Source organism: Giraffa tippelskirchi, chromosome 2 (assembly GCF_054371585.1).
Source record: "Giraffa tippelskirchi isolate mGirTip1 chromosome 2, T2T-mGirTip1v1.2.pri, whole genome shotgun sequence".
In the NCBI taxonomy this organism is placed as follows: domain Eukaryota; kingdom Metazoa; phylum Chordata; class Mammalia; order Artiodactyla; family Giraffidae; genus Giraffa; species Giraffa tippelskirchi.
The window spans coordinates 84,789,883-84,802,311 of NC_137276.1; the positions used below are offsets into that span (position 1 = coordinate 84,789,883).

General features: G+C 41.4%; 1 protein-coding gene across 6 annotated transcripts in view; it reads right to left on the minus strand.

The window, feature by feature from the left end:
- The window catches only part of HPS3 (HPS3 biogenesis of lysosomal organelles complex 2 subunit 1), a 42,277-nt gene that overhangs the window by 20,674 nt on the left and 9,174 nt on the right, over positions 1 to 12,429 (minus strand). For 4 of the 6 annotated variants that reach the window (XR_014077957.1, XR_014077958.1, XR_014077956.1 and 1 more), the window contains exons 2-7: positions 11,342 to 11,833; positions 10,396 to 10,567; positions 10,209 to 10,294; positions 6,604 to 6,796; positions 3,554 to 3,635; positions 1,032 to 1,186 (exon numbers count right to left, since the gene is read on the minus strand). Coding sequence is in view for 3 of the 6 variants with exons in the window: in XM_081573918.1 (XP_081430044.1) it covers positions 1,032 to 1,186; positions 3,554 to 3,635; positions 6,604 to 6,796; positions 10,209 to 10,294; positions 10,396 to 10,567; positions 11,342 to 11,833 (1,180 nt within the window). In the remaining 3 variants the exon portion in view is untranslated. The remainder of the gene's footprint in view (positions 1 to 1,031; positions 1,187 to 3,553; positions 3,636 to 6,603; positions 6,797 to 10,208; positions 10,295 to 10,395; positions 10,568 to 11,341; positions 11,834 to 12,429) is intronic. The other 2 variants (XM_081573919.1, XM_081573920.1) reach the window with 2 other exon arrangements.

The following is a 12,429-nucleotide window of genomic DNA, read 5'->3' on the forward strand; positions in this document are numbered from 1 at the left end:
CTGTTTTCACTATATGAAGCATTTTCTGTAGTATGCAGGATTTTTTAAAAAGAAGAGTTTTGGCCAAATGAATTTTCAAATAAAATTTTTAAACCATTTAAAAAAATATAATACTTTTAAGACATCAAATGTATAAGATCACAAGTTATTTTTCTTCTTGCCAGAAAGCTTTTAGGATCAGTCCATTTTAGACCACTTTGTGCACACTTTAAGTGACCAGCTACCCATGGCAACCTGGTTATTCCTGCTGGTGGAACAAAGCACAGACACAAATAATTCAAAAATGCAAAAACTACAGTGTTTGACTTGAAATACACTCTATGTTCCTCGCCCCCTGCCCCCAACAGATTTCTCTCCTATTTAAATTTTCCATAGAGGAATGTTCAAATTAGATTGCATTCCCTACCACTAAGTTCACAGTATAGGAAACATCGACTAGAAGCATAACCACTTTGGAATTAACCATTTTATCCCAAACAATGTGAAAGCAGAAAACTGAAGTTAGAATTAACCTGAGATCAGAAGAATGCACTTTTATTTTAAGGTAGATTAACATATAATTTATACATCACGAATGTTCTTTCAGGTAAGAAATGCATTAGTTAATTTCTTTTCAAGTTGAAATACCAGAAAAAAAAACTTTGGATAAAAATATAGCCACTGAAAGGTCAAGGAAGAAAAATAATAAAGAGCCTTGTAGTTTGGATTAGCCTAAGAGGCTCGATCTCCCTCATTAATTACACAGAAAAACATGTCCTTTAAATTCTTATTATACAATACAGCAGATTTTTACTGAAACAGTTTTATAATTTATTTTCTTCTAAAAGCTCACAGTCTATTACAAAGCATATTATAGAGAATATTAAAACTTTCCTTTCTTACTCTGGAAATGGAACACCTAGAAAACCCATCTGATTACTCAAAGTTTTGATTTAAAAAAAGATTAGTGAACATGTACACAAAATATACCAGTAACACAATTCATTCCAGAAACTTTGGCAAGGATGTCTGGGGGTGATGGGCATGCTTACAGAAACCTCTTGGGTGACTCTCTTCTTTCTGGAACGGTTTCAGGGTCTGCCTTGGTCAGAAGTACAACGTGGTTTTTAAAGTGACAGATGGCTTTCAAGCCTATGAAAAGCTGTATTCTTAAAGCACAGACATCCAAACTGATAGGTGGGCAAGCCTAATAAGGAAAAATTCACAAATTTAGCCAAGGAATGAAGTACATGAACTTCAAAAACTTCAAAAATCAATCTATTGGATACAATCTCTCCTTTCCCGTCTCTCCCCGCTACTCAAATAATCCAAATTCCTATTCCTATCAGAGCAAGAGGTTATCTTATCTAAACTATATAACCGAATATCTCATTCATGTGTCCGCCAAAGAGCTCCTTAGTATGTGTTGACATTGACTTGATGAAAGCAGAGAGCCTCCAGGAGCCCTGCCCCGAGCTGATTACTGCCACCCAGGAAATTCCCCGCTAACAGTGGGCTGGCTCAGGTGGTACCTTCAAATGGGCTTTTAGTCAAAAATCAGACACTATAAAAGGGCATTCTGCTGCTCTTAAAATATATAAAAAGGTTTCTTAGTGGATGAGTGTGTAGAAATGCGGGCACATTCAGATGGCTCCTGTTAGCTCTGTAGGTAGGAACACTGCCTGGAATGGCTAACAGGCTGGAGTTTGCCAGGCAAACTGGAGGAAACCCTGGACCAGCAGACGGGCTCCTGTCCTTGTAAGGAAACATTCACCCAAGTAGAATGGATAAGAAAGCAACTAAGGAGCTCCTTCTGGGACTCACAAAATGAGGCTGCCAGGTCTCCCTGTCTCCTCCACTAATGGTGTTTCGATTCCGAAGTCATCTTCCTTGTCCCTTTTGTACAAAGTGTATGGGGATAATCCTCCATCTATTTTTGTCACTCCTATGAATAGTTAAGGTGGCCTGGGTGATGCTGAGCCAGAGTCTCAGAGGAAAGGTATCTTTATTTAAAGATAGCGTGCATTATGGCCCTCTCTCTGAGGTTGTGAAACCTTTCTCAGACACCACAGCTTCCAAAGCCTGAGTCAGCAAGGGAGCAAAATGACGGTGTGCTCGTTCAGGGGCATCTAGGATTTCAGGGTGGTGGAATGCAGGGAAGGGGGAGCCAGGAGGTGTGACCATCACTGTCCTTCCCTCTGCCACCTTCAAGGACTCGCCTCAGGGACAGCGTCCTCTACTAGCTGCCCATCTCCCTTCTTTTCTCCCTTTCTCTCTTCTGTGTTTCTTCCCACTGGTTTTATGAGACTGTGAGAAGGCCTGGAATTGAGATTTATTTTCAAATGCAGATTGATGCTGCCTCAGTCTGTTATGTACCGCTTACTCCACCATCACTGCCTACACAAGCCTCAGTCTTCCCGAGGTTTAAAACAAAACACAAGGCAAGATGGGGTGGAGAGAGAGGAAGCAAGAGACAAAGAGTCTGTTACCTTGCCATGGGTACTAGGGACATGACCATTATTTTTAAAATAATCTCTTGAAAAGGCTATGCGTGTATCTTAAAACACAGACAGAAGGTCATGGGAAAGCTGTGATTCTGGTTTCCCAAGAGGCTAAAGGTAGGCAGTAAACCTGTCAGCAGCAGAAAGTGACAGGCAGCCCTCAGAAGAAAAGAGAACTTGGATGTGATTTCCAGAAAAAGAAAATCTTTGTCACCCACAATCTGGGTGACAGTGATAGTGGAAAAGTGTCTCAGACACATTAAGCACTATACACCATCATCACTGGACACTCATTTTTCCAGAAAAAGGTGTTCCGGGTGCCAGATGGACAATAATGTGTTAACAGAGGCCATCATGATTTAGGGGTTCCCTGAAGCATGGATATGCATAACACATACCCATTTCGAGGTGAAATTGCACATGATGAACATGATGCAAATCATCCGTGTATTTCTAAGAACAGAAATTCAAGGTCATAAAATAGAGAATTTCATCATAAAATTGTCTGTTTATTTGGTGGTCAAAAGCTTTTCAGAGACTAAGCAGATTACTTCTAAATACTGATCTAGAATATCAATTAACACTAGATCAAAACTATGGAAATACAGAACACTTGTTGAAGGCTTTGTAAAATGACAAAAGAATTATCAGTATATCCGATAATGGTATAAATAAATCATCTGAATGCACTTCACTCACTTCTGTGCTCTTAGATATACAGATTTCTGAACTGTTTTAATAGCTCTATACACCTGCCACCAATACTTCTGATCAAAATGAATAAATCTGTAGTATACTACAGTTGTGATGTGCCCTCTCTGAAGTTACACTATACATATTCTTTACCAAATTTTAAAAACATGCATTATATCTAAATTCTGAATGACATGTTCAAAGTAATCTTAAAAATTACCATCTAAACCACAAATTGCAAAATGCTTACCATTTTACATCCCAAAGCTCTAAATGAACAAACAAGACTTTAATATCCGCCCAGCTTAGACGCAAAGAGCGTCAATTTGCAAGCACTCATGTTTGATGTTTAGGTTGCACTGTCATTAGCCAGCTCTGACCTTCAGGGTGGTGTCCACATATGGGTCCTCCTCCCTCGCAGCCGCTGCACTGCACCGCACGGTATAACACTGCAGGTTGTTACTGAGGAAGAGGAGAAAGGCCACTGAGCAAAGCGGAGGCCAGGAAACAACATGCCCACTGCTGGGAGGATGTCACAGGAGCACAGAGCAATGAGGGGGATGGGGGAACACCCCAGTACTCATCAAACGCTGACAAGTTAGGCTGCTTCTGAACAAGGAGATGACCTCAGAAATCCTATGGCATACTTTTTTTTAAACACATAACCGGTCCCCACTGCACCCCTACCGAATCACAATCTCTGGGGGCTGAATCTGTGTCGTACTTAGTCTCTCAGTTGCACAGACTCTTTGCAACCCCACGGACAGTAGCCCACCAGGCTCCTCTGTCCATGGAATTCTCCAGGCAAGAAAACTGGAGTGGGTTGCCATGCCCTCCTCCAGGGGATCTTCCCAACCCAGGTCTCCTGCTCTGTAAGTGGATTCCTTTCCATCTGAGCCACCAAGGAAGTCCACGGGGGCTGAATCTAGACATGTATATTTCTACAAAGCTCCTGGTGTGACACACACTCCTAGTTAAAAACCATGTGCACAGTGCACAGTCACTCAGTCGTGTCCGACTCTTTGTGACCCCCTGAACTATAGCCCACCAGGCTCCTCTGTCCACGGGATTTCCCAGGCAGAAGTACTGAAGTGGGTTGCCATTTCCTTTCCCAGGGAGAAGAACCATGGATCTGGGTCAACACCTTTATTTTATTTACAAAATGATGGTTCGGGGACCTGCCCAAAGTTCAGACAGGTGACTATCAAAGCCAAGGTTAGAAACCAAGTTTCCCGATTATTATTATCTCAGGATGAAATGGAGCCTGGGTTGTGCTGGGCAACACACTTAGATTAGGCAAACCCTCTGAAGGAACCTTCATAATCATATAGTCCAGCAGCTTGTTTTTAAAGACTAGAGCCTGCAAAGTACACGGTTGGTCCAAGTCCCCTTTGTAGAAAGGAGTCAAATCAGACCCAGGTCTCCTCATTCTTCACACACCTCTTTTCACAACTCCAGGCTACATTCTGCACAGCAAAGCAACCTGGAGACTTCACAGTAAGTGCCTGTGTCCAAAAAACTTGATAGGTTTCCTCCTGATATTCCCTAAGCACCTCAAACTCCAATATCTAAACCAAACTTTTCTTTTGTCCCACACCACACCAGCCTCCATTCTTTCAGAAAAGCAGGCTCGGGACGTCCCTGGGCAGCCAGTGATTAAGACTGGCACCTTTCAATGCAGGGGTTGCAGGTTCAATCCCTGGTCAGGGAGCTAAGATCTCACAAGCCTTGTAGCCAAAAAAACCAAAACATAAACAGAAGCAATACTGTAACAAATTCAATAAAGACTTTAAAAATGATACACATCCCCCCTGCCCCCCCCAAAAAAGTCTAAAAAAAAAAAGAGCAGGCTCAAAACTGATGAGTTTTCTCATGTCTCCTCCTTCCTCAGTATTCCACCAGACATCAAGTCCTGTAATTCTCTCCTCTCCGTGCTTCCTTCTCTTTTCACTGCTACTGCTCTGCCCAAATACAACCCCTCACCATCCTCATTGAACTATCCCAATAGCTCATTAGCTATGTTCAAGTCATCCTCCACTGTGGCCACCATCCATGTTCCCAAAGTAAGGCTCTATTCACATCCTTTTCTTTGATCAAAATCTAAAAAAATTCCTTACTTTCCAAAGCCCCAAGTTCCCTCTCAGGCACTATTTTCCCCACTTTTCTCTGTTTCAGCAACTTTACATTTAAAGGACATTACTACACAACCCTTTGGAAACTGAAGAGACCAGAGACCTCTACACTGTTCCCCATGCCAGAGAGTAGGAAGAGAGGGGAGCACCCCCACTGAGAGTGGGTGTCAGAATCTTCAGGTGGGTCCTGTGCTGTGTGAAATACACCCCAGCACCTGCTGGAGATTCTGATATTACCACTCAACTGGGAAAAACAAAAAAAAAAACCACTGTCCTATGCAATTATTTATCAGAAACTCCAACAAACCTGGACATAGCTTTGCTTGTAGCTTCCCCTCTATCTGGAAGGCCCTTCACTTTCAGTCTCTATCTGTCAAATCTAACTAGCTTTCGGGCCTCATTTTCAACACAGAAACCTTGCCCATGTGACTTGGCTGGAAATAATTTCCCTCTTCCCACAGCCTACGACACTTTCATGTAGTCTTAAGACATTTGTCACAAATCTCCTAGTGTTTGTGTCCCTTGTACGTGTCTCTCATCCTCTCTTACGTTGCTGTTTGCATAAAGCAGAGGCTGGGCCTTATTCATGGTTGGTTGGCCAGAGGGCTCAATGCAGTCCCTTGCCTAGAACCTAAACTCAAAAAAACAGGAAATAAAACCACAAGTATTACTTGCTGCTGAGATAAAAGGAAATGAGATTAAATTCAGGAACCCAGTTTACATGCCAGCTTACTAGGAGGGTAAGGCAACTCAGAAGACATCCACCACCGATCAGCCACGTGACCCTGACCAACCCCAACCTCTGGACTCTCTCCCCATCTACACTACTCAGAGGGTAGAATCAGGCAGGCTTTCTGGACCCTTTACAGTCCTAAACCATATCAATGAACTCAACTCACAAAGAAAAGATATGACAGCAGTGAAAAAAAAAAATTTAGGAAATCTAAAACTGAAGAGATGACAGACAACTGACTGTTGTCAAGAGCCCTCAGACTTTTCATTAGAATTCCCTATGAACATCTTCCCTCATGGAGAACCTTACCCGTTCTTAGAAAGATCCCCATCCAGTTTAAGAAAACAAAACAAAAGCAAAACCAGAATTTAAATCTCTGATGTTCAAAAGGTAGTTATGAGCCATTATTTAAAAAAAAAACAAACACAATAAACCCCAGGTGTATATCATTAATTTATAGTGCTATCCACTGGTTCATATAATTTTCATTTAAAGATTTAGGAAGCACCTCAGGAATTTACAGAGAAATAAGTGACTCAAAAGCCAGCAAGGGACTGGAACATACCTTGTGATGACATGCAGAAACTGTGGGGTAAGCACCGCCTGCTGAGATTTCTCGGGATACTGGTAGACCGACATTAATTCAACAGATTTGACAATCATGTACAGGTAGCCCACATGAGGTAATGAGAAAAAACAAAAGAGACTCAGCAACACTTTTTCCTGAGATGAATTTTTTCTATCAGAAGTAAGAGACCCTGCATGCAAAAAAAAAAACAACAAACAAACCATGAAACCAGTAAAAAAAAAAGGAACCAATATTTTGACTTTTTTATGCAAAAACATCTATAAACAGATAACCAAAGAGTTGCTTAGGTGCCTAGATAAGAATGCCAGTAAAAAAATGAAAAAAGAGTGATATAATTAGAATATCACCATTTTGAAACCCCTAATAAATTAACAGATCTAGGTAATCATCATCAATAGTTGTTAACATCACAAAAAAGAACCAACTTGATACAACGTACTTCCAAGAGAACTCAAAACTATTTGCATTTCCAAAAAAAAAAGATCATCACCATCATCTGATCAAGCCTTAGATCAGCACTGTCAATAGAAATAAAATGTGAGCCATATATGTGGTGCAAAGTTTTTTAGTAATTGCTCTTTAAAAAATAAAAACAGGCAAGATTTTTAAAATATATTAACCCAACATATCCAAAATATTAACATTTTGACACACAATCAATTAAAAATTAATGAGACAGTTTATATTCTTTTTTGTTGTACTAAGTCTTTAAGACCTAGTGTGAATTTTACACTTAAAGCATATCTTAATTTAGACTAGTCACACTTCAAGGTGCTCAATAGCAACATTAACAAATGGATACCACACTGAACAGTACAGCTTTAGATCACAGGGAAATATAGGGGATACAGGAACATGTTAAATGACACTGTGGAGAGTCAATCAGCAAAATTCAGATTGTCGGAAATTCTGTCCAGTTTCCTGCTAACTAAATAGTCCAGCTTAGTCCAGTTTCCTGCTAACTAAACCGCAAAGAGAAAAGAGACAGGAAGGCAGAACCTATATAGCAGAGAGACATAAAAGGCATAGGAGCCAATTGCAGGTATAGAACCTTACTTGGAACCTGATAAATTGCAGAAAAAAATATTTAGACAATCAGGGAACTTTGAGTAACTGATGGGTATTGGATGATATCAAGTCATTTCTTAAAAATGTGAAATGACATTTGGGGTTTTTGTTTAAATAAAAGAATCCCTTTCCTTTAGAAACATATGCTGAAATATTTATAAATGAAAAGGTATAAACTCTGGGATTTGCATCAAAACAATCTGGCACAGGGCAGGGAGTGATTACGACGCAACACTGTTGAAGCTGTGTGATGGGGACCTCGGGGGTCACTGTACTATTTTTCTATATCTGTGTGCCTGAAACTTTTCACAATCAAAGTTTTTTTAAAAAAATATAGTTCTGATTGATGCCCTTCAAGGACACATTAATAACAGAAGAATGTATCAAAGAGATAACTAATGAGAACCTACAAAAAAAAAAGAAGAAAATTCAATTACTACACTCTCCACAATTGGCCTAAAACAACTGATCCAGTTTCTACTTCCTCTTCTTTCCTACACACATCTGTGCTCTAATCATACAGAGCCGCTAGCCTATCTCCAAACATGCATGATGATCTTTCACGTTGCACATGTTGGTTTCCCTGAGGTAGTATCTTACCAGAATCTCCATCTTCTAAAAAAAAATTTTTGTTTTTCATCTTCTAAAAATTTAGTCATCCAGCAGGGCCCAGCTCACATGGGCACTGCCCAACCCCTCATCTGTCCACTAAGTAAACATCCATCAGGCACCTACAACATGCCACTGTTCTGGGTACAGGGATACCACAGTGCACAAGACAGAGTAACTGCATTCATTCTAGTGAGGGGGACTGGGGTGGAGAATCAACTCTGCAGCGTGCAGGGAGGGAGCAGTTTAAACTGAGAAGTCTGGAAAGTCCTCTGCAGAGAGGTTATCCTTGAGCTGTGAGCTGAAGACACTGGTCTCACCAGCTCTGAGGGAAGCAGTATGTTCTGAGCACTGGAGAATAACCAATAGATCTTAGACAAGAGTGAGCTTGGTGTGACCTAGCAGCAGAGAAAAGCCACATGGATGGAGAAATGTAAGAGGGTGAGTGGGACAAAAAGAGCTCAGGGTCAGGGTAACGCAGGCCATGGAAAGGATTCGGGTTTTTGTTCCAGGTGCTGCAGGAAGCCCCTGGATAAGAGCTAACCCTCTAAGGTGGCTGTGGGCCCTCTGGTCTTCTGCCTTGTGTTACACCTCCCTCTCCCTGGCTTCTTTCAGCTCCTCAAGCAAACACTCTCCATTGGCCAGAACCAAACCTGTCGACCAATCAGCCCCCTTCATTCTACAGATCCTCTTTCTCAGGAAGCCTTCCCCAACCCCCAGTGAGGTCAGGATCCTTTGTTATACATGCTCAAGGCAGGATTCTTCTCTCACAGAGCACTCCCATCAGTGTGTAATTGTATACTCCTTCTAATACTCATTCCATTCATGCCTGCTTCCACCCACAAGACAATAAGCTGCATGAGGTCAAGCACTTTGCCTACTTTTGCTCATTACAGGAGCCCTAGTATTCAGCACAAGACCCAGCATAGTAGGTACTCAATGTATGTTCACTACAAGAAAGAAAAAAAATAAATGAATAAGTTAAATAAGAGTAATATTTATACCTTTCCCTAGCCAACACCTAAAGATGTGAAGCAGGCCAGCACTAAGTACAGAATTCAATAATGATTCTTAGTCTGGGTTGCCCATTATATTTCTGGGGAGGTTTTAAAAAATAGTGATGCCCTGGGACTTTCCTGGTGGTCCAATGGTTAAGACTCTGTGCTTCCACTGCAGGGGGCAAAGGTTCAATCCATAGTCAGGGAACTAAGATCCCACATGCCATGCAGTGGGATTTAAAATTTAATTTTAAATTAAACTATCTTTTTAAAAGTTAAAAAAATATACATACTTATGCTCAGGCATCAGTTGACCAATTAAGTCAGAATCTCCAGCATGGGGAGTTCCCTGGCCATCCAGTGGTTAAGACTCTACGCTCCCAAGGAAGGAGGCATGGGTTTGATCCCTGATTGGGGAACTAAGATTCCCATATGCTGTACAGCATGGTCTAAAAAAAAAAAGACTCTCCAGTATGTTGAGACTGGGCATGAGTATTTTAAAAAGCATCCAAGTAAGGCCAATGTGCAGCAAGGCTGAAAACCACTGCTCTTAAGTGAATTTCCATCCAGCCCACATTTTCCCATCTGGCTCACAAGGCCATCATTAGCAGCTCTGCCAAATGACCCAGCTGGAACCCAGATGAACCTCAGCTATAACAGGGCCCTGATTTTCTTTTGGGGGCCTACTGACCATGTCAAAAAGAGAAATGGGTTTTGTCAGTCATTTCCTCTCTATGGCTTCTCCTAGCAGACATGATTTCTGTTTTGTGGGCTCACTGTTATTTGCTAAGGAATCTGTCTAAGGCCACAGGGAAACTCAGAAAACCTAACCTATTACTCACATCGGACTCCCCACTCCACCCAGTGCCTTTCCAGCTCACTGTACTGTAGCACTCTCATACTTACCTGTTTGGTAAATGGGTAGAAGCTGAAGTGAATGCAACCTGATGTCATCAGACAAGAGACAGGAAGAAATATCAGGAGTGAAACGTCTGTAAATTTAAAGAGAGAGAAAGGAGAGGAGATCTAATTTCCATTGCATTAAGCAGGTAAATATGTATTAACTGCTGGTGAATAAAAAGCTATCTAGTACCTATAGAGCAGGTGCCGAACATGGAAATATTTTATTTTTTCATCAGCTAATCCCGTTGACTCCAATGTAACAGATACTCCCGACTGTTTGCTTTTTTCACCAAGAAGTTCCATGGGCTTTTGGCAGATAACAAAATCATCTGACTCAAGCTGTGAAGTTTCATTACTTATGCCTTAAAAAATAAAATTGAAGAAAATTATGTAGTAACTCCAAGTAATTTTCAAATGCCAATTAGATTTCACCACATCCCCCCACCAATTAAATATAGTATTTGTACAGACACATCCCATGTATTTATAAGGCGCTATGGTTTTGAAATGTCTTAGCACTTGCTCATTCCTTCCTCACAACTGACAGAGTGAAACAGGACATGACCATCATCTCCACTTTATACATAAGGAAACAAAAACTCAGAGATGGTATTCCTAACCCAAGGTCATTCGACTAGTAAGTATGAGGACTGGAACTAGAAACTGCTCCTCTAGTAGTAGATGTTTCATTATTTTTAATGACAAATATATGTTGAAATACATTTATATGCTACAGAATACATCACATGCTACACGATAAGATATGGACAGCCAGATCATAAACCCAAGTCCCAAGTATTAGGAACATCTATGTGTGTGAAAGTCGCTCAGTCGTGTCCAACTCTTTGCGACCCCATGGACTGTAGCTGCCACGCTCCTCTGTCCATGGAATTCTCCAGGCCAAAATCCTGGATTGGGTTGCCATTTCCTTCTCCAGGGATCTTCCCAACCCAGGGATCGAACCCAGGTCACCCGCATTGCAGGTGGATTCTTTACCGTCTGAGCCATCAGGGAAGCAACCACATCATAAATAATGTGGCTTGGCAATACACATACTAGAGCCTTTCAGAGATTGCTAGAAATAAGAGTTTTTCTCTATACCCCCAACAAGAAAGTAAGCTAAATTCATTATTTACCTTCTGTCTGTTTCATGGGATTGGTGGTCTTATGTGGATGGTGGTTAACACTCTCTCTGTTTTTGGGGTCTGACTCCAGTTTTAAGATCAAGACTTCTAACTCTGACATGACGGCAACATATCCAACACAAAAAGAAATTTCAGTAGGGGTGATGTTATCTATGTGGATAACTAAAGAACGTTCAAAGTCCAAAATTGAGAATTCTTCATTAATGATCTGATACTTCAAACTAAATAAGACTAAATTACTGGTGCAGCCAACAAGAAGGTCTCCTTTCACAGGGCAGCAGGAAATGCACAGGGGGGCCTCAGAAAGTGGCATTTCCACAATAGACATCTGGTCTCTGAAGGTTTCGTTGAAGGGTGCCTCCACGTCATGTCCAACCATCCGGATACACACTCGGGAGTTTTCAGTCCTTTTACTTCTCCAGTTCACATAAGCACGCAGGAACGTAGCTTTGTTTTTCTCTTCAATTGCTACCAAATAATCTCCTGAGAAGGAAATAAGATTACACTTAGAATTTCTAATTAGAAACCACAACTTACCTTGCATCATGAAAAGGAACTAAAACAGAATCCTAATGTGAATGGTTGAATTAAAGACTGACTAGAACTAAAAGCTCCAACACTTTGGCCACTTGATGCGTAAAGCTGACCTACTGGAAAAGTCCCTGATGCTGGGAAAGACTGAGGGTAGGAGGAGAAGGGGGCGACTCAGGATGAGATGGTTGGATGGCATCATCGATTCAATGGACAGGAGTTTAAGCAAACTCTGGGAGATGGTGAAGGACAGGGAAGCCTGGCGTGCTGCGGTCCATGGAGTTGCCGAGTCAGACACAACGTGCTGACTGAACAACAACAGAACCGAACTCTTAAGTAACAGGATCTTAGGTGTATTTTTAACGGACAATAGGCATTTAGGTCCTGAAACACAATCTTACCCCATTTTAACGTCTTCTTATTTACTTGCTAAGTCATGCCCAACTCCTTTGCGACCCCACAGACTGTACCCCACTAGGCTCCTCTGTCCATGGGATTTCCCAGACAAGAATACTAGAGTGGGTTGCCATTTTCTTCTCCAGGGGACC